General features: G+C 44.9%; 2 protein-coding genes across 2 annotated transcripts; both read right to left on the bottom strand.

Annotated features, from left to right (window-relative positions):
- Positions 1 to 9377: 9377 nt before the first annotated feature.
- LOC306917108 (SWI/SNF-related matrix-associated actin-dependent regulator of chromatin subfamily A-like protein 1) lies at positions 9378 to 11773 on the bottom strand (the record flags this gene model as incomplete). Its single annotated transcript, XM_079495238.1, has 2 exons — positions 9378 to 11555; positions 11603 to 11773. 2 exons carry the CDS (start codon positions 11771 to 11773, stop codon positions 9378 to 9380), a joined length of 2349 nt encoding a protein of 782 aa, XP_079351364.1.
- Positions 11774 to 12059: 286 nt separating this feature from the next.
- On the bottom strand, positions 12060 to 12311 carry LOC306917107 (small ribosomal subunit protein eS21-like; the record flags this gene model as incomplete). The annotated part of the gene is made up of 1 exon (XM_079495237.1): positions 12060 to 12311. One exon carries the CDS (start codon positions 12309 to 12311, stop codon positions 12060 to 12062), a length of 252 nt encoding a protein of 83 aa, XP_079351363.1.
- Between the last annotated feature and the right edge of the window lie 10904 nt (positions 12312 to 23215).

Below are 23215 nucleotides of genomic sequence, written 5' to 3'. Positions count from 1 at the left end.
CCCAGAATTATATGTATTTGGCCTCCAACTCCCATCTGAAAATATGTTGTTCCACAGGGTCCTCCCCCCAGAAGCAAATATTTGAGTTAAAAAAGGTTCGCTCTGAAAGAATATATATTCGAAGTTTTGCACCACATTTTCACGACTTCAAAAATAGCTTTTTTTAATAGCTAAAGTATAACAATGCTTAGAACACCAAAAGGTTGTTTTTTTTCACAATTTTTTATCCTCATTTTTTCACCCAGTGTCAATTATCTAATGTAATCCTGGATGCTACACTTCCTCTGCCAACCTGGGGGGCAGCGGACTGACCTCATGCTTCCTTCTATGCATGAGGGGTCTAGGCTGCTTCTTTTCAAGATGACAGGGGAGAGTTCCCCCTGCCGGACTACCCGCGTGGAAGGAACACGTTATTCCCACCAGTTCCTTTCCCCTCCATCAGACGCCCCGACTGGCAGTTTAGAGACCAGGATTACTGAATGTTTTTTGTGAGGGTACCTACCCTAGGGGACACGGGGGGGAACATGCAAACTCCACATAGAAAGGCCCTTTCGCCAACCCCCGCCTCGGGTATGGGCACTGATGACGCGGAGGAGGGAACACGGCCCCAGCGCCCCCAGCGGGAATCGAACCCAGGACCCTCTAGCTGTGAGGCGACAGCTCTACCGACTGTGCCACCGTGTCCCTCTACAAATGTCTTCTAAATCTGAAAAACTATATCTATCTAACAGTGGTGCTCACACTATTTCATGTCAAGGACCCCCAGAATTATATGTTTTTGGCCGCAGACCCCCATCTCAAAATATGTTGTTCCAGGGACCCCCCAGAAGTAAATATTTGAGTTAAAAACGTTATATATATAAGAATATATTTTACACATTTTCATGATTTTTCAAAAATAGAGCTTGTAGATCTGCTATTTTTCAACAGGTAAAGTTTAAAATAATGGTTAAAGTGGTTAAAAGCTATAAGGTGACACAGTCAGTATTAGTATTTCCAATCTCCAATACGTTTACTTCTACTTTACCCACTACATCTCTGATCACTTTTATGATTATTGTTACAAAACATACATTATCCACTTACGCCCCGTATACATTTCGGCCCGTTTGAAAATAGCTGATCTCTACAAGCGCGCTGCCTATTTTCAAAATAGTTTTATACATTTGAAAACTTATAATGGGACGTTCTGCGTAATGAGTAGCCTTCTTGTACTTTTGTTACTGTTAGTACATTTTGAAGCCAATACGTATTTCTAATATTGCAGTATTGATACTTTTACTGACAAAAATGTGAGTATATTGTCCCACCACTGATCACAAGCACAGGGGTTCAACTCCTCACATGCTGGGAGATTAGGGTCAGTAGTGCAGAGTAGAAGTGGGGGTCGCTCTGACCTGGAATCAGATTAGGGTCAGTAGTGCAGAGTAGAAGTGGGGGTCGCTCTGACCTGGGATCAGGGACGGGCCACCGGTGTATGATCGGCTTACCTTCGTGCCAGGATCCCACCCTCAGCATGTTATATTGTCACCTTTCTGTCGAAACGGCAACGCAAGCCGATTAATGGAAGGAAAACAATAAAGGTTCACACAATATTTGTTTTGGGGATGGGGTGAGCCGGTGGTATGCAGATGCGGGCAGATGCAGGCAGATGTGGGCAGATGCGGAACAAAAAGAGAGAAAGAGGCCACCTTTATTTGGGTAAAACCTCTTTATGTAGCACAGTGTAGCACAGAGGACTGTGCTTTTGTCAAACAGATGGAGCTGTTTCGGTTTCATCTGTGCTTTGCTGGGTAAGGTGGCGGCCATTTTTAGAGCATACATGTACTTCATCTCTCTAATGCTCCACGTATCTCCTGCTCCCTTTCTCTCTTGCCCTGCCTCTTGTAGTCTCTCTCTCTCTCGCTCACTCTCTACATCGCCCCCTCTCTCTTTCCCTCACGATCACTCGCACTCCAACTCTTCTGGGAATCTACCCACAATGCACTGTGAGGACATTGCCCCCATAATGAATGCAGAGCGTCTAAATGTGAATCTGGCCCTCGGCGGAGGACCAGGCCGGCCGCTGAAATATTCACACAGGCTTTATTAAAGCTTATTTTAAGAGACCAGATGTACTGTGTGTGTTAGAAGCCATGATGGAACATCAGGTTATTTGTGCCATTGTGGCCAGCGCAGTTTACGGCAAATCATAAAGCTGTCTGATCACTAAGTGACACATCATTTAGAATCATCTGGCAGCCGGTGTGTGACTCTCGTAAAGCCTGAGTTATGTTTGGTGGAGGCGTGGGCGCATCATCTCATGCTTCACAAATCGCAGGTCTATACGCTCACGTTGCATCGCAGCGCAAACCCGTTGTGAGCTTGTAGATCTGCTGTTTTAGCTGCGCAACGTCGCCGTGAAACCAACCATCAGTCAGGCTTACATATAAATGCGACTTGAGATACATTCAGAGGTGGTTTCAAATCTGATTCGAATCTTGATTTCAGGAGATCTGTCTCAGACTGAACGCAGTAACCTGATCTGAATCTGATTCCATGTGACTTGTTTGTGTTTAGACTTATTTAAACAAATCAGATTCCAATCTGGATGTGGCACAGATCTGATTGAGGCTGGATTCGACTGTCAGTCTGAACACACAGATCTGTGACAGATCCGATCTGGTCACTTGCAAACGCAGTGTGAACGGTCGGGGCCAAAATATCAGATTTGAGAAATAAATCAGATTTGAATCAAGATTTGACTGGATCCGACTGCAGTCTAAATGGGGCCTTCAAAAAACTCTCTTTCTCCCTCGTTTTAGACAGATGGAGCTTCCCTTTGAGAAGACTAAATCACCTCGTTCTTGAATGAACACGCTCTATTGATCAGCAGATTCGTTGACTCAATTCTTGTCAAATACATTTCAATAGTGAAAGCTAGTGGTCCGTGGTTCGTTATTTAAAACCTCCCTAGCTCAACACAGGCCGTGTTTTCAGTACTTGAGGCATCCCTGGCTCCTTATTGAATGGTCGGCTTTTAGTTTTGTATTCTGTGGGTTCTGTTCAAAGTTCAGTGGGGCAGGAAAGGTTCACTGCTGTCGTATTTGTGCACGTGAGAATGTGTGCCTTAAGAGTTGAGTAGTAAGTGTGTATACATGGGCATACATGTCTGTGTGCATTTGCAAATGTGCGGGTGAAGAATAGGGTGTGTGTGTGTGTGTGTGTGTGTGTGTGTGTGTGTGTGTGTGTGTGTGTGTGTGTGTGTGTGTGTGTGTGTGTGTGTGTGTGTGTGTGTGTGTGTGTGTGTGTGTGTGTGTCTCTGATGGTCTACTCTGCCACTGAACTGGGTCGTGGGTAACGCGTTTCCATGGCAACTGCTATTCGCCGGGCCCCGGGGCCAAGAAATGCTTTTCGCTTCTTTTTTTGTACACTCTCCTCCTTCCTCTGTTCTTCCTCTTTCCTCTCTTCCTCTCCTCCTTCCTCTGTTCTGTTCTTCCTCTTTCCTCTCCTCCTCTCCTCCTTCCTCTGTTCTGTTCTTCCTCTTTCGCTCCGTTCCGTTCTGCTTCTTCTTCTTTTTTCTCTCTCCTCTTTTAAATTCCTTCATTTCATCATCACTCCGTTTGCCGTTCTCTTGGGGGGCGATTACTCGTCCCTTCGTTGCTTCCCATCTTCGTTTCTTTCTTTCTGTCGTTCTCTCTTTCTTCTCACCCGCCATTCTCGCCCCCCTCTTTCTCAGTCTCTCCCTCTGTCAGTGTCAGCCACTGTGTCCATCCATGCATCCTCTCCCTCTATTTCTTGCATTTTGTCAGTGAAAAAAGGTAGTCGATGAACATTTTTCGTCATAGTTTAACCCATTTGTTTTCTACATCCTGACAGTTTTCTGAAAAAGCTATGTTTCTATGTCAGTCGTTCTTCGATTTTTCAAAAATAGCAGACCTACAAGCTCGTAGCGCGCCACTCGGTGGCGCGCTATGAGCTTGTAGATCTGCTATTTTTCAATAGCTAAAGCATATAACATAATGCTAACACCAAAAGGGGTTCCCGCCCCAAAATGGGTTAAAGGCTCATACATAGTCTGGATTTTCGGTGGTGAGGTGACCACCGAACTACAACATGACGTCACGAGCCGCGGTGAAGAGCAAACCACCGCCACCGCTCCAGCCCTTCTCTCTGTTTTATACTCACCACCGCTCAACGTTATTTCAGCTCCGGTGGTCACCTCACCACCAGAGCAGTGGTCACCTCACCACCGAAGATCCAGACTATGAATGAACCTTTAGTCGACGAAATCAACACTGCTTTCTTGTACCCCCTTTTTCCAACCCTTTTCTATGCCCCCCCCCCCCCCCCTCACTAGGGTTGTCACAATTATTACAATTCTAATATAATCATCCTCTAATTTTAGGTAATCGCAGTGATTTAGTCAATATTGTTTCCATGTTGAAAGATGCTCATACATAAAATGCAGAAATAGCTGATCTACAAGCTTAAAGTGACGCGGTTTAAGTTTGTAGATCAGCTATTTCTGGTGTTTTTTTTTTTTTTACCTTTTTTAAAGTATAACATTTATAAAAAATGCCAGTAATTTCTTGGTAGCCCATATTTCAGTCCTGTGCACTTTTTCATTACGAAAACAGAAATGCAATTTCTATTGCCAACAAAAACACAATTAAATCGTTAATCGCAATTATTTGCGTGACAATTGATCGTCAACTTAACCCATTTTGGGCGGGAACCCCTTTTGGTGTTAGCATTATGTTATGCTTTAGCTATTGAAAAATAGCAGATCTACAAGGCTTGTAGGTCTGCTATTTTTGAAAAATCGAAGAACGACTGACATAGAAACATAGCTTTTTCAGAAAAGTGTCAGGATGTAGAAGACATTTTTAGAATCTGATCTCAGGTCAAAATGGGTTAAATGTGTAATCGTGACAGCCCTATACCCCCCACTCTCTGTCTTACAGCTCCCGTTCACATACAGCATTATTTTTTATTGAGCAGTGTTTGGGTCGTTCAGACCTTCATCAGGCGGTCGGTGTGCATGAGGACTTTTATTCCTCTGTTCTTTCTGCCACTCCCTCCTCGAGCCGACATGCTACTCCTTTCCCTTTCTCTCATGCGACAAAGACCCTGTATTTCCAGACAAATAGTTGACACAGCCGTTCAATGAAGTATGAATTGTCTATTATGCCCCCCCCCTCTCTCTCTCTAGCCCATTTTGGCCTGACCTCAAAATAATAAAAAAACATCTTCTAAATCCTCCAGTTTTCTGAAATAAATATTTTCACGATTTTTCAAAAATAGCAGACCTACAAGCTCGTAGGGCGCCACTCGGTGGCGCGCTATGAGCTTGTAGATCTGCTATTTTTGAGTGGTGTAAACCACTCCAACAACTGGCTTTGTACCCGTGTTTGTTCGTACCAAAAAAATGAGCATGGTTGCTATGGTTGCTATGGACATTACGTCAGACCACAGCTGATCAGGCTATATAAGACCTCACACCACTCAGTTCACACGGGTGTGAATTTTCAATAGGTAAAGTATAGCATAATGCTTAAAACACCAAAAGGGGTTCCCGCCCAGAATGGGCTAGTCTACCCCTCTATATCCACCTCCGTATGGCTGTGTTTCTCATCTTCTTTCTTGTGCTGTCTTCTTCTCTCTTCCCACTCCTTCCTCCACGCCACGGTCTATCTCTCCCACTCCTGTGAGTCTGTCTTTGCCATCACTGAGAGGTGGGTGGCTGTCACTGAAACAGCTAAACCGCTGTGCTTGGAAAGTGTTGTCTTTCGCAAAGGAGCCTCCATGGCATGAGCGGAGAATGGAAGAAAGAAAAATCACACCCATGTGAAGTGAGGGGAGCTCTTATCATTCATGCATACATCATCATACAATACATCATCTCATTCTGGCCAATCACAATTTGCATCCTCACTTTTCCATCTTCACTTTTCTGCTCTTACTTTTATCTTCAATATGTACTTTGCTCAGCCAATCACAAGCCAATGTTTGTGTTTACACAAACCTGGAAAGCTAGGCATACCCCTAAAACAATAGGAATGGATGTCTATTGTGTTTCTCGCCCCCTGCTTCCCTCGTCACTGTGTGATTGTCATGTTCCTTTATCATGTGATGGGTGTGTTCTCCCTGTTGTTGTTCTAACAACAACAGGGAGTGTTGGTGTGTTGGCGTGTTTGGTCTGCCTGGTCCTTTGTGAGTTTTGTTAATAAACTCCATTGCATTTGAGATCCTCTGCATTTGGGTCCTAAACGTCCTGCCTCGCATTGTGACAATTATGTAGCCTGCAGAGAATCAACAGCAATGTGTATCAAGTCAACCAATACATACAATATATGGTATCTATCACCAGCGATGTGCATATACTGTAGTAGGAATTAACGTGCAGATTCAACAGTAATGTGTATATCGGCAATAGGATAGATTCAACAGTAATGTGTATATCGGCAATAGGATAGATTCAACAGTAATGTGTATATCGGCAATAGGATAGATTCAACAGTAATGTGTATATCGGCAATAGGATAGATTCAACAGTAATGTGTATATCGGCAATAGGATAGATTCAACAGTAATGTGTATATCGGCAATAGGATAGATTCAACAGTAATGTGTATATCGGCAATAGGATAGATTCAACAGTAATGTGTATATCGGCAATAGGATAGATTCAACAGTAATGTGTCGATCTGCATTGAATGGAGTGAGCACTATAATAAAGAAATGCTAACAGCAGATAGTCTGAGCAGGCTTAAGCAGGCCTCCGCTTAAAATAGAGTGCATCCATGAGCCACAGAGCCAGAGTGAGTCCATGAGCCACAGAGCCAGGGTGAGCGAGCAGGATTCACTCAGCATTAATCCAGTGATGCTGGGAAGGCATTTCTCCAACATTGCATTGTCAGGGACTGGCTTGGCTTGCATGCGGTGGCAGTTTGACCAGGGGACAGGGACTGGCTTGATGCGGTGGCAGTTTCAGTTAAAACCAGTACTTTAGGGACTGGCTTGATGCGGTGGCAGTTTCAGTTAAAACCAGTACTTTAGGGACTGGCTTGATGCGGTGGCAGTTTCAGTTAAAACCAGTACTTTAGGGACTGGCTTGATGCGGTGGCAGTTTCAGTTAAAACCAGTACTTTAGGGACTGGCTTGATGCGGTGGCAGTTTCAGTTAAAACCAGTACTTTAGGGACTGGCTTGATGCGGTGGCAGTTTCAGTTAAAACCAGTACTTTAGGGACTGGCTTGATGCGGTGGCAGTTTCAGTTAAAACCAGTACTTTAGGGACTGGCTTGCATGCGGTGGCAGTTTCAGTTAAAACCAGTACTTTAGGGACTGGCTTGCATGCGGTGGCAGTTTCAGTTAAAACCAGTACTTTAGGGACTGGCTTGCATGCGGTGGCAGTTTGAGTTAAAACCAGTACTTTAGGGACTGGCTTGATGCGGTGGCAGTTTGAGTTAAAACCAGTACTTTAATAGAAAACACTTACACTCACCATTAAACACTAAAGGCAAGCAACATGCTAACAGACCCTTATTATTAAAAGAAAACACCAAGTCGGTGAACCAAAGAAACTGCTATTGGAGTCCATATTAGTCAAATAAAAAAAGTACTACTATGTGACTAATACAATGCTGGACTAGACTAATGGTGTAAAACAGAATGCCTTTGCCGAGCTACAGCAACTTACTGACACTATAGAACTGTGAATTCCTATTCCTATTATTACGTTGCCAGCAGCCAATAATAGTGACATTTTTGAGTGAACAGGTAAGTCAGTTAGAATAACAGGTAACGGTGGACAGTGACGCGAGGCATTTGTTCTTGGCTCCGGCTTCTGACATTACATCACGACAGGAGAATGGCAAAGTGTCCACGGCTTCAGCAATGCACTCCAGCAGCTGGTGTCATTTTTCACCTCGGGCTTGCAGGGACAGGAGTGGGTGTGTGTGTGTGTGTGTGTGTGTGTGAAGGGGGGGGGGGGGGGGGTGGGGGTGGTTAGAGATAGAGAGAGAGAGAGAGAGAGATGCAGCGAGATAGGGCGAGGCAAAGTGAGAGTGATGGTCCGACCCCGCTGCATCTCCTAAATCCTACAGTAATGAATAGACCATTGATTTCCATTAGGGGCCGGCTGGCCCGCTCTGACCGCCCTCGACTGTCACCGCTCTCCATTAACTCCCTTTAAACTGTGCCTGATAAACAGTCAGCATGCGTTGCATTGCCGCGGGGGGGGGATACCGACTGGATGACAGATGTCTCCCGGCCTCTCTGTTTTTAAAAAAGGGAGAAATGTGCATGGTCGCTGGGAGGCGGTTAGAAAGGGAGAAATGTGTGCGGTCGCTGGAGGGCTGTTTAAAACATCTGACAGTCTGGCTGATGCTTTGATCCGAGGTCGCCTACAGTGTCACCACTGAGTGCATGCATGAAACATGAACTTGTGCAAAAGTTCATGACATGGTAATGGTATGTATTCCCATTCAGATATTCAGGGGAAAATATTCTTAATCTTATACCAAGTACATTTTGGTATTCGGTCTTGAAATTATGTTGTTAACCCATTTTGGGCGGGAACCCCTTTTGGTGTTAGCATTATGTTATGCTTTAGCTATTGAAAAATAGCAGATCTACAAGCTCATAGGTCTGCTATTTTTGAAAAATCGAAGAACGATTAACATAGAAACATAGCTTTTTCAGAAAACTGTCAGGATGTGTAAGACATTTTTAGAATCTGAGTACAATGTATGTATTTGCAATACAGTGGAATAACCATTTGTTCTCAATGCGGTTGTACTTGTTTCAGTGACTATGGCCGATGATGCCCAGTGGGAGAGACGTCTGTTGGGGAACAGTGGCTGTTGTACCATTGCCCTTTTTTCCTTTCATTTTTTACCGCTCTGAAAGAATATATATTCAAAGATTTGTGCCGCATTTTTATGATTTAAAAAAAAATAGCAGACCTACAAGTTCATAGCGCGCCACCAGTGGCGCGCTATGAGCTTGTAGATCTGCTATTTTTCAATAGCTAAAGTATTTAGTATATAGCTAAAGTATACCAAAAGGGGTTCCCACCCAGAATGGGTTAAAAATGTAATTTTAGATTTTAGCTATATTTGTAGCAACAATTTTTCTCCCCGGAAAAGTCTTTAAAAAGATTTAAAACAGTGGTTTTCAAAAATGTACAAGCTCACAGAGCTTTGTGCCGTGCTGCGAGCTTGTACATCTGCTATTTTTTCATTTTATTTAATTTTTTTATTTACAGATTTATTTTTTTATTCAGACAAAACAAAATCAACAGTTTTGTAATTTATTTAACTAAAATAATGTGAAGTCATTATAAATGTCTGCCTCAGCCAACAATAATAGTCTTATTGTGTGTACCGTTTGGCTAGGGATGTGTGTGATCACTTCCTGGGTGGCTGTCCTCCCATTCATCAAAAGCCTCCATTAAAACAGCTTCATCGCCGTCCTCATCCTCAGTGAATGACCTCTGGAACATCTCTGTGATGGTCCTCTGCTTAGTGTCCTTGGAATGGAAGCTGGCATTTTCTGCATTCTCTGACAAGTTTGCCTCAGACAGGCCCACCTGCCCCAAGACGTTCATCTTCCTCTGAATCATGGGCCACAGGTACTCGTCAGCCGTTCCTTTGGCCACCAGGTAATGAATATCCACGTTGCTGGTCTGCCCAATGCGGTGCACTCTATCCTCGGCCTGAATGAGGACCCCTGGGTTCCAAAAGAGCTCAGCGAAAACCACCAGGTCAGCAGAGTGCAGGGTCAGACCCATGTTGGCTGCCGTGATGGATAGCACGGCCACACGACTGTTTCCACAATACTGGAACTTCTCGCACAGCTGCTGCCGATCCGCCGACGGAGTGGTCCCGTCGATGCGGATGTATCCGACGTTCCTCTTTACCAGTTCACGTGTGATGTTGTCCAGGATGATCTTATGATGGGCAAAAACAAGAAACTTCTCCCTTCCACACTCCACCATGTCTATGACGTACTCCGCTATGGCTTGCATCTTTGCTTCCGCCGTGTGGTTATAGAAGACGAGGAGGGCCTCCTTCTCTTTCGTCTTATTGTCGTGTCCCTTGGCCAGCTCCTTAGCTGCTGCTGATAGGGCAGCCTTGGTGCGTGCGTTTACTCCATCTATGGTCACCATGACCACTTTGCGCTGCTTGGCGGGTAGCTGGGAGAGAACTTGGGACTTGAGGCGGCGAAGCATTAGACACTCGTCCAGCAACAGCTTCAGCTCCCCGAGGTTAGACGAGCCCGAGTAGTCCCAGCCCCAGGGCAACAGTTTGGCACTGCAGTAGCGCACCCCAAATTCATGAAAGCGTGGGAAGAGGGTCGGTTTGACGGCCAGGATCTGCGTGTAGAGCTCAGAGGGTCTGGACAATGCAGGAGTACCAGATAGAAGGATCACTCTCTTCGCTGCCTTTAGTAGTGGCAATGTTGCTTTACAGCGGGCAGTCTTCATGTTCTTCAGAAAGTGGGACTCGTCCATGATGAGAACATTAAAGGGATTGGTTGTCTGCTGCTTGTCCATCCTGCTGAGGAGATCATAGCTGATGATGTTGACCAAACCGGCACGCAGCTTGTCCTTGGCCTTCACCACCACATTGATGCTCTCTGGACTCACTGAGGGAAGCCACCGTCTGAAGGCCTCTGCCCAGGTGAATCGCACGGAGGAGGGAGCCACAACCAGTAACGGCCACTCCTTCTTGTAGTAGGCTGCGATGCAGATGGCCTGCACCGTCTTCCCCAGCCCCATGTCATCAGCCAGGAGGAGGCGGCCATCCTTAGACACTGCAAAATTGACTCCCTCCCTCTGGAAGGGCATGAGGCTGCGTGTGAGTGAGGGGTCGATGCTGGAGAGGTCTGCCTCGGGGACCTCTAACGACCTGGCTCGAGTCCCATTGAAACTGGCTGCAAAAGCCTGGATGACCGCCCTGGGCAGAGGCTCCACCGTCACTGCCACAATCCCACTGAGGACATCCATGAGACTGTTGTAATCCTCCAATGAAAAGCTCCACTTCCTCGTCTTCATGTCATAGCTTTTGGATGGCATCTGCTTGAAAGCTGCTATGGCATCGACGTGGTAGCCAATGTCAACTTTGAATTGGGTTGGAGACACCAGACTGCACTGACCCTGGACAGTGGCTCCAGGTTTCTGCCAGCCACCCTTATCGCCCTCCTCCACACCCTCCAGAGGTTTTACGGCGACTGATGAGATTGAGCCAGCTTCTTCCATTAGCCGCTGATAATCCTCCATATCAAAGTTCCACATTTTTGTTGCAGGGTCATAATTCTTGGACGGGATGGCTTTAAACAGGCCAATAAGCTCTGCATGGTAGCCCACTTCTATTCTGAAGCGGCCCTGGTCGTGAGGCACACACTTCCCTCTCACAGCGATGGCAGGCTTCGTAGCAGGTACAGCAGTCAATGTTGAAAGCTTTGAGGAATGCTGTGCCCTGGGACTTTGGGCAGGTTTAGCATTTTCTTGTTTGTAGAATGCAGAGCTACTGGATGTAATAGGGATCTTCACATGTTGTTTTTTTCTCTGAGGAAGAGTGTCTATAGTTTTTATCTTTCTCGAAACAGGGTTACTCTGTTCACTTTGCTTCCATACACCAGAGCACAGCTGCTGGGGCTTGTTTTGGTTTTGGGGGTTTGGGCTCCGTGAGATCCTTTTGAAAGGAGGAACAAACTCCCCTGGTTCAGACGTTGAAGCAGAAACTGGTCCTCTTTGATGAGAGGAGTCAAGATAAGCTGGCACATTCTGGTTTGAGTATTCTGGGGTACTGTCGGACCCTGTTGATCTTTTCTGACTGGTGTTGTTGACAGTCTGATGATCAAGTATTTGGGCTCTTCTCTCTAAAGCTTTATGTCTATTTTCCTCAATTTTTCGCTTCTGTTCGTCAGTCAACTGAGTGGACATTATTGAATTATTGCTGTGTAACATTCAGTTAATGTTTTGGTGAAAATCTAAATCTGAATGCCAGCAGTAAAAGTGCAGAAAAGTCTTCAGCCAAACATTTTACAAACATTGCCACAACTGCACATCTCAGACGTCCTTTGAAACAATGTTGTCACGCTGGGCCAGTCTGAGGAGGGACTCGTCGGCCTCGCCCATTCTACGGATGTCGCCACAAATGGCGTAGGTCTGGTACTGGCCGTTGAAGCGGCCGGTCACCTTGTCGACGTCAGCGATGTTGATCTGGATAGAGGCGTGGTCCTTGGCTGCGATGATCCTGTTGCTGGCGGAGCATTTACGTGGCACGTACAGGTCCACAGAGTCACCAGCGTCGTTGTGCATGTTTAAAGATGTGACTTGTCGATCTCCCAAAGAATCAATTTATGACAAATGACAGATGGAAAAGTTGCCGTTGTGAACTCATTGTTATAGTACTTGAAGACTATGATGTCATTATTATGTCAGTCATAATAATGACTTCAGGGTTCTCCATATATGGGCAATGAAAGGCATTATCATAGTACGAGTAGGAAGGCCAACCTATGATGCCAGTACTGTTATTGAATCATATTGATGACATCAGGGCCATATATGGATCTCCATATATGGAATCAGAGGAGCACACTACACATAGACAGACCGAAAGATATCAGAGATTTGTGGATTTTCGGCTCTGGACAACCGCTGATCTGACTGACTTCTCAATCAGCCTAACTTGTGTCCTCTGTGATGCACACATGCCAGGTTTGAAGTTGATCTACTGTAAGCTCACAAGTTTGTATATTGGCCATGCTTGAGCGGTGCTAACCGCTCAAGAACAGCCGTGTGTGTACGGTATGTCTGTTTGAGCACGACCTATTGACCCCTGCACTGAGCACACTGAGCAGTGGCATTTGGGTCACACACACGCACACGCGCACACGCACACGCACACGCATGCACACACACACACACACACACACACACACACACACACACACACACACACACACACACACACACACACACACACACACACACACACACACACACACACACACGCATGCATGCACACACACACACACACACACACACACAACACAACACAACACAACACAACACAACACAACACAACACAACACAACGCACACACAGGGTCAATGGGTCATGCATGGAGGAGGGGTAATTACAACCCAGTGCTTAAGTCAACAACTGTGCTTGACTCCAACGCACCGCTCACTTCACATTAGGTGTGATTTTTGAATGGCGCTCCTATGCCCAGCTTGTGTAAACACCAACATTGGCTTGTGATTGGCTGATCACCCCATAGCGATGATTTGATTGGCTGAGCAAAGTACATATTGAAGATAAACGTGAGGGCAGAGAAGTGAAGACGGAAAAGTGAGGACGCAAATTGTGATTGATATACTTTTGCACAACACTGTCATCATCATCATCATCATCATCATCATCATCATCATCATCATCATCATCATATCATCATCATCATCATATCATCATCATCATCATCATCATCATCATCATATCATCATATCATCATCATCATCATCATCATCATATCATCATATCATCATCATACTATAATTAAGCCAATGTCTGTCTGTCTGAATGAATGAATGAATGTGTGTCAGAAACACTGCCGTAGATCCTCACTGCCTGCACCAATCACTCCCACTTTTCACACAGGCATTGACCATAATAATATGGAGGTCTTAACGAAGCCCTTTTTTTCCATTTAACAAATTATAGATTAATAATGAATTTATTTGTGAATTAAAACACACCCAGGGCGCAGTACCCCCCACGTCCACAAGGCAATATCTCACAACGTGTAAGGGCTAGTAATTATAACAAAGTGTAATAGGGTGATGATTCATGAAAAAAGTATAAAATAAAAATGGTCCGTCCGTTCCCTAGGCCTACACTAGTACAGATCCGGACTACATCACTTCCGGCTCGGGCAGAAGTGACCCTTCTTCTATGCTTATTTCGCGGATTTCTCTGGCACTAGCGCCACAATCTCTGGGCAGTAACCAGTAATGTGTTAACCGGCTCCAGTAGAGCACACTGGCTCCATTGCATCGTCTTGATAAGTAACCTACTGGTTGATATCGGTTTATAACGTTCGAAGCGGGTGCACACAGTACAGCTTATTTTTGTTTATTATTTTTTATTGATACAATGACAATGAGACATGAAGGGGGGCGAGAGAGAAAGGGGGGTGGGATATGGCACGCCATAAAGCAACTCGCCTCATGGTATGCTGTCTTACTCTGTGTTCCACCGGGGGGCGCCCTATTGCTGATTATTTATAGTGATGTAATCTCAGCTTCATATCACGGGAGCTTACAGTATGAGGAGTTCATTCAGCACCCGAAACTGTGTGTGTGTGTGTGTGTGTGTGTGTGTGTGTGTGTGTGTGTGTGTGTGTGTGTGTGTGTGTGTGTGTGTGTTGAATATTGAATATTGTATTAGGCAACATATAAATGCAAACAGCACAATGTACAGTCAGGCATTTTTTTTTGTCCGAAAAAGGACTTCACCGAAGAAAGACCTTGCGGCCTTGTTTCCATTCGGGTCCCATCCACTCACACATGACATGAATGTGTGTGTGTGTGTGTGTGCGTGCTTTTCGTGCGTGCGTGCGTGCGTGCGTGCGTGCGTGCGTGCGTGCGTGCGTGCGTGCGTGCGTGCGGTTTGGCCGACACAGCCCCAGAGGCACAGGACTTAACTTAACTGGAAATCGCTTAACCTCGTCGCCTGTCACAATCAATTGATTAGGTTTTGTGCTTGACGCGTGCGGTCACGATGAGGTCCTAGTGCCTGCCTGCGCCACGATGAGGTCCCAGCGCCTGCCCTGCATGGATTCTCATGAGGCTGGACGGAAGGGACTTAACTCACGAGATCCGTACTGTGATACAGATATACAAAATGACAGCCACTACTGACCTGTCTGTGGTTCAGATGGGCCTGTGTAGATTCAGAGACCAGAGTCCTGCAACGGGTCGGGTACCCGCGGATACCCCGCGGGTACCCGAGTTTGAGTTAGGGTGAAAACGGGTTGGGAAAATATACTTTTATAAGTTAACGGGTGCGGGGACGGGCGGAACACGACGAAACACGGGCGGGTAACATTTTAATCAGAGCACACTGCAGGATGTTATATAAACTGCAGCTGGGTGCTTCTCAACAGCGGAGACGAGACAAGTTAAGTCTGTCACATGCCCAAGGAATCGCCAGTGATGTCACATCACTGCCGATTCCTTCATAATGGCTGTTCTGTTTCTGCTGCCGTGTTACGTCCGTGTTGCATAGCAGTGACATCACAGCCGAATCCTTGCATCCTTATCGTAGCATTTCACGTGTTGTGATTATCACTATACGAGCTGTAGCCTGTAGCCTATTTTTGTCACCTCGCACTAATGAAACACCAAGGGATTATAATGTCAACATTCAAGTACAAGGTGTAAACTAACCCAGGTGTGGTAATGCGTCACCCTGAGATCAGATTCTAAAAATGTCTTCTACATCCTGACAGTTTTCTGAAAAAGCTATGTTTCTATGTCAGTCGTTCTTTGATTTTTCAAAAATAGCAGACCTACAAGCTCGTAGCGCGCCACTCGGTGGCGCGCTATGAGCTTGTAGATCTGCTATTTTTCAATAGCTAAATCATAACATAATGCTAACACCAAAAGGGGATCCCGCCCCAAAATAGGTTAACTAAAGTCCTATCCTTAATATATAACGCCATTTAGGTCGAAATCATGATATAACTCTATGTTGTGATAATAATATAGCAGCAGTAGCCTCAGTCAACTGTCTTCCGTGTGCAACGCGACACACCACTGCCGACCGTCCGTCCACCACCACCACCACATCACATGCGTTGTTGGATGAAATAAAGTGAAAGATATCGAGTGGTGATGGTGATACAAACGGGTAACGGGGCAGGCAACGGGTACATTTTTTGACGGGTGGGGCGGATCTGGTTTCGATTTTTATATAATCACGGGTAACGGGGCGTGTCACGGAACTGATTATTTACGGGCGGGCGGGGTCAGGTTTCAAAAATAGGACCCGTGCAGGAGTCCTGGCTCCTTTAACCCATTTTGGGCGGGAACCCCTTTTGGTGTTTTAAACATTATGTTATGCTTTAGCTATTGAAAAATAGCAGATCTACAAGCTCATAGCGCGCCACCGAGTGGCGCGCTACGAGCTTGTAGGTCTGCTATTTTTTTTAAATCGTGAAAATATATTTCCCAAAGGGGTAAAGGCCCCTATTTTTCTACCGTTTTTCTTCTTCTGCCACTTTTTGCAGTTCTGGCAGTTCTGTGCTGTCGCTTTACACGACATTCGGTCAAGAACTGAAGCTCACAGTCATTCGTCAAAGGACCTCTGACCTTTAGATCTTCCAATTTCTGTATATGATTGTATGAATTATATGATCCATTATAATCCACTCCTGGGATTTTCAAAGCCTGGTTAACCACTGCGGGAGTACAGCATTGACAGACAACCCCTTCAGCCAATTGTGATTTTTAAGTGGTGCAACCACTTCCTTAAGTAGCTTTGTGTGTGCCTGGCTGGCTGGCTGGCTGGCTGGCTACCTGTGTCTGAGCAAGGAAATTGCATTTGGTTGGTTTTCAAAACCAAGTGTCACTGTTGTGCAGCCTAACACACACATACTTACACACATACTATTAACTGTATGATTCCAGGTGTATCAGTACAGTACAGTACAGTACAGTACAGTACAGTACAGTACAGTACAGTACAGTACAGTACAGTACAGTACAGTACAGTACAGTACAGGGACCCCTGGGGACCCCCACACGATAACTCTGTCATTTCTCGACCGTTTGATGTTCCGGAGTTGCACCACTTACTTCACACAGGTGTGATTTTTTTCTTCCTATGCCCAGCTTTGTGTGTTTGTGTGTACCACATAGTGACGATTTGATTGGCTGAGCACAGAATGTACACATTTGTGATGATTCGATTGGCTGAGTTCGCCAATTGTGATTGGCCGGAATGACGGATGTTTTATGATGATGTATGATGATAAGAGTGCCTCCTTCACTTCAAACAAGTGTGATTTCTCAGGGCCTCCTATGGCCAGCTTTGTCTGTTTGAGTGAACACAAACACGACGAATTGAATGGCTGATCACCCCATAGCGATGATTTGATTGGTTGAGCAACGTACATATAGAGGGTATGCGCATGCTTAAAGTGAATGGCACATCGAGTGGCAAATCGAGTGGCAAAGCAACAGGCAAAGTGAGTTTAACATTGTTTAATGTCGTTTAATGCAATAAGATAGGACTTTTCTGTTTGGATGCATGGTCTGTCAAGGCCAGAAAGTAGTTTTTTGCCACTCAGTAGGCGTTCCTGCATAACTTCCGGGTTTGATGATGATGTCATGCGCATACCCTCTATTGAGCACAAAAGTGATTGGCGCCAAAAGTGATTGGCCGGAATGACATTTGTGATTATTTGATTGGATGAGCACGGAATGTGATCTATGATGATGTCAATGATTTTCAAAACATTTCGAAATGTTCATCTACGTCTGCAGACAGAGGCTATGGCTGTGTGGGGGTCCTTCGCATGGAGACAGAGGCTATGGCTGTGTGGGGGTCCTTCGCATGGAGAGGTTTGGGACCCCCTGTCCTAATGGATTTTGTTTCTTCTTCTTAACCCAAGCAAGTTCAGTGTCAGACCTGATGGTGCATTTATTGCGAACGCAGTGAGCATTTACTATGAGACCCAGCAGATCACGTCTGTGTGTCTGTCTGTGTGTCTGTGTGTGTGTGTGTCACGCTGTAACACCACCCGCCCACCACCAGAGGGCGCAGCTGTATCACACACAAAAACACACACACACATGCACGCACACACACACACACACACGCGCGCGCACGCACGCGCGCACACACACACACACACAAAAAACTTAACTTAAAAAAAAACTTAACTTAAAAAAAAACTTAACTTAAAAAAAAAACTTAAAAAGGAAAAACGCACACACAAAAAACCTAACTTAAAAAAAAACTTAACTTAAAAAAAAAACGTAAAAAGGAAAAACGCACACAAAAAACTTAACTTAAAAAAAAACTTAACTTAAAAAAAAACTTAACTTAAAAAAAAAACTTAAAAAGGAAAAACGCACACACACGAAAAACTTAACTTAAAAAAAAACTTTACTTAAAAAAAAACTTAACTTAAAAAAAAAACTTAAAAAGGAAAAACGCACACACACAAAAAAATTAACTTAAAAAAAAACTTAACTTAAAAAATAACTTAAACAAAAAACTTAAAAAAAAAAAACCTAAAAAAGAAACACGCACGCACACATACACACACTAAAAAAAAACTTAAAAAAACTTAACTTAAAAAAACCCTTAAAAAGTACGTAATTTATTCTAATTGTTGTTATTGCAATTTACGAGCTGCGTTCGCTTCCCGCGTTTGCGCGTCTTACTTGTATAGTAAATGGTGCATTTATATAGCGCCTTTATCCAAGGCACTTTACATAGATCGTGCATCAATTCACCCATTCACACACACATTCATACACCGATGGCGGCAGAAACCATGCAAGGCACTAGCCAGCACATCGGGAGCAATTTGGGGTTCAGTGTCTTGCTCAAGGACACTTCGACACTAACTCTGGGGGAGCCCGGGTTCGAACTGCCATCCAGCCACTCTACCCCTGAGCCACCGCCGCCCGTTGGCTGAATTGCAGGCTGGCTGAATTGGCTGAATTGCAGGCCTTTCCACACAAGGAGAAATGTCACTATGGATTTGCCCTCGCCCCTATACTCCTGAACACAGAACAGGGTGTATAAATACAATGCCCTCGCCCCTATACTCCTGAGAACAGAACAGGGTGTATATACAATGCCCTCGCCCCTATACTCCTGAAAACAGAACAGGGTGTATATACAATGCCCTCGCCCCTATACTCCTGAAAACAGAACAGGGTGTATATACAATGCCCTCGCCCCTATACTCCTGAAAACAGAACAGGGTGTATATACAATGCCCTCGCCCCTATACTCCTGAAAACAGAACAGGGTGTATATACAATGCCCTCGCCCCTATACTCCTGAAAACAGAACAGGGTGTATATACAATGCCCTCGCCCCTATACTCCTGAAAACAGAACAGGGTGTATATACAATGCCCTCGCCCCTATATGCCCTCGCCCCTCGCCCCTACGCCCCTATACTCCTGAAAACAGAACAGGGTGTATATACAATGCCCTCGCCCCTATATGCCCTCGCCCCTACGCCCCTATACTCCTGAAAACAGAACAGGGTGTATATACAATGCCCTCGCCCCTATATGCCCTCGCCCCTCGCCCCTACGCCCCTATACTCCTGAAAACAGAACAGGGTGTATAATGTATATACAATGCTAAAACAAAACTAAATCTCAACGTTAAACGATGAGGCTTCAGAGAGGGTTGCCAGTTGGAACAGGTTGTCATGGAAACAGCAAAGTGGCACATGCTAGATGGTTGCCTTTTTTTCTTCCTAGGCTTTACTTCCTGAAGACCTATTTTTAATGCACTGTTATATAAGATATGACTCCTGTTATATACTGTTATATACTGTTATATACTGTTATATACTGTTATATAAGATATGACTCCTGCGCTCAACGTAATGCGCTTGTGTGTTCCCTTTTATTCTCTTGAGAAGTAGTGGTACATATATTGCTTGTGAGGATACTGGAATCATCGCGAGCTCTATTGGTGTTAAATGCTACTATCTTGTCTAATGTGTCTATAAGCTATACCGCAATGCTCTTCGTGTGATTTTGCATTCAATGGCCACGATAATGGGCACATTTGATCAGTCATCATCATCCTCAGAAATTGTCTAGAAAACTGCAAATCTCTCTCATGCATTAAGTCATGTTATAATGTGTTCTACTGGGACCAAAGCTGAACACAAGGCAGGGCAGCATAAACTAAACAGGGTTTAGCCAGTGATGCACCAATAAATAGATCTACATGCTCATTATAACATGTGAGCTTGTAGATCTGCTATTTTTGGTGCATTTTGATACCCGTGTGCAATTAGGTATAAATGAAGCATTAGCGATCTCATGTAATTATCTGCCTGCTAGGATGTGACACTGGCAACTAAGCACTGGGTCCCTGGCTCCCCGGGTGCCCTAGAAAACCACTAACAGATCATTTATTTACGATAATATCATGACTTATTCATGCTATCTGGTACACAGAGTGTGGAGATTTCTTTTTTCTTTTTTTTAATTAAAACCGTGAAAGTGTCTGTGTCGTTTAGTTTTTGAACCCCTTTTGGTGTTAGCATTATGTTATGCTTTAGCTATTTAAAAATAGCAGATCTACAAGCTCATAGCGCACCACCGAGTGGCGCGCTATGAGCTTGTAGGTCTGCTATTTTTGAAAAATCGAAGAACAACTGACATAGAAACATAGCTTTTTCAAACAGACATTTTTAGAATCTGATCTCAGGTCAAAATGGGTTAACCACTATTTCATACTTTGGATATTCCAAAAAAATAGCAGATATACAAGCTCCTAAGCGTGAAAATGTGTGCGAGAGGTTTTACATGTGATGTTCAGGCAGCGTTCTCCTGCTGCTGGGCTCTTAGCTGGCTCTGCACTGATGCATGCTAACGAAGCACTAACGCAACACAGCTGGGCTGGCAGGGAGACGTTTGTGCACCTCGCTTGTAGCCTGAAAGTACAAATACAACCTACATGACTCCATCACCCCATGTCTACTACTAGTACAGTATGTGCATTTACACCATTGATTCAAAGAATTGTCACCACTTACAGTAGAACCTCTATACGAGTGGTTCTCAAAGTGGGTCCTTGGGGAGAGGGGGGGTTCCAGGGGGTACTCCTCAGCAATATTTGTTAACCCATTTTGACCTGAGATCAGATTCTAAAAATGTCTTCTAAATCCTGACAGTTTTCTGATAAATGTTTCTATGTCAGTGGTTCTCAAACAGTTTCATGTCAAGGACTCCCAAAAATATATGTATTTGGCCGCCGACCCCCATCGGAAAATATGTAGTTCCAGGGACCCCCCAGAAGCAAAGATTTGAGTTAAAAACATTCACTCTGAAAGAATATATATTCAAAGATTTGTGCCACATTTTCACGATTTTTCAAAAATAGCAGACCTACAAGCTCGTAGCTTGTAGATCTGCTATTTTTCAATAGCTAAAGCATAACATAATGCTAACACCAAAAGGGGTTCCCGCCCAAAATGGGTTTTAATACAGCAATGATTCTAAAAACGGTATTATCCATTTATACAGAGAATGTCCCACGTTCGATTCCTGTCCCTGGCAATGTGATTGAGGACGGTGTCCCTCAGCAAGGCACGTAACCTCTGGGAGGCATACTATGGTCCGACGGAGCATTGGTTCGAAGGAGCATTGGTCCGAGGTGCGTTGGGGTTCGGGAGAGGGTTGGGGTTAGGTTTAGGTGTGCTGCCCCGTGGGAGGTTAGGGTGAGGGTTTGAGGTAGGTTGTCGTTCGGACCAATGCTCCGTCGAACCCCTAACTGCTTCCCTCCCCCCTCCCCACGCTTCTCTGTGGGCAGCACTCAGCTGGCGGGCGCAGAAGATCTCTTTTGTTTTTTTGTTTGTTTGTTTTTAAGGCTGAATTTCTCCCCCGCGGGACGAAATTGGTTCTAATTATTATAGCATTAATGTCACTTGAGGGCTGGTTGCACTACACACAAACACACGTACAGCGTTTGGAACAAGGATTGCGATCGGTGTCATCAGCAGCAGTCTGCGTTGTGATCGGTGTCATCAGCAGCAGTCTGCGTTGTGATCGGTGTCATCAGCAGCAGTCTGTGTTGTTGAGCCCCAGTGCTTTTATCATGACAAGACTCTCCCGCTATCTTTGTCTTTGTTCTACCTACTGTACCATCGCACGTACCACGTAGAACACCCCACAAGATCAGTGGTGGACAAAAAGTACTCAATTGTCTTACTTATGTAAAAGTATAAATACTGCAATATAGAAATACTCGACTACAAGCACTACACATTATGCAGAATGTCCCATTTAAAGTTTTCAAATATTTAACAATCTTTTAAAATCACACCCGTGTGAACTGAGTGGTGCAACTCCCCTCTCCCCCTGCCTCTCTCTCTCTCTCTCTCTCTCTCTCTCTCTCTCTCTCTCTCTGTAATTAGCAGGCAACAGTGCAACACTATCTCTCTCTCTGTTTCTGGCACAACAGCGCCACTTTTGCCCCTACTGGTACTCTAAACATAGTCACATAGGTTAGGACATAGTCACATAGGTTAGGACATTGCTGTTCCTTGGAGTGGTTGCACCACTCAAAAATAGCCGATCGCATCATGACGCATTGTAAGCTTGTAGATTGGCTATTCTATCTATAAAGGTATCTAGTATCTATCTACAGGTATTTTCAAATGGTCGAAATGTATATACATAGGGCTGAAGTGGTTAATGTATGTTTTGTAATAATAATAAAAATCTACAAAGTAAGTACAAAGAGCACGACAAAAGCAGTATAGAGAAGGTTCTGGTGTTTAAGGTCATTTTGGATACAAACGTTGAGCTTGTAGATCTGCCATTTTCGCCATGTTTTGCCGAACGTGTCCTGTTGGGGGATTTCAGCCCCATACCTGCCTCTTTAACATTCTCTGCATAGCAGATTCCAATGAAAATCTACCGATAATCAACAGTAGCTTTACTTATCACTCCAATGCAGTCGAGCTAGCAGGCTCGGCTGGAGCCGGAAAACGCGGAGAGGTCCGTTGGTCACGTTGTCCTACTATTACTAACCCCAATCCTAAATCTAACCCTAACTATAACCCTCATCTCAGTCTAAACCGGCCACGTAAGTCAATTTCACGATGTTTTCGCTACGGCAGCAGTCATTTCACTTCCGCGTTAACCAAAATGGCAGCCAGTATGCATGCAGTACTGCAGTAGGCTCCAGGTGGAGCCTGGTGGCTGCATGCAGTACTGCAGTAGGCTCCAGGTGGAGCCTGGTGGCTGCATGCAGTACTGCAGTAGGCTCCAGGTGGAGCCTGGTGGCTGCATGCAGTACTGCAGTAGGCTCCAGGTGGAGCCTGGTGGCTGCATGCAGTACTGCAGTAGGCTCCAGGTCGAGCCTGGTGGCTGCATGCAGTACTGCAGTAGGCTCCAGGTCCAGCCTGGTGGCTGCATGCAGTACTGCAGTAGGCTCCAGGCT

This window comes from Electrona antarctica, assembly GCF_951216825.1.
Source record: "Electrona antarctica genome assembly, chromosome: 24".
NCBI classification, from domain to species: Eukaryota; Metazoa; Chordata; class Actinopteri; order Myctophiformes; family Myctophidae; genus Electrona; species Electrona antarctica.
This window is presented reverse-complemented; position numbering and strand designations above follow the sequence as displayed.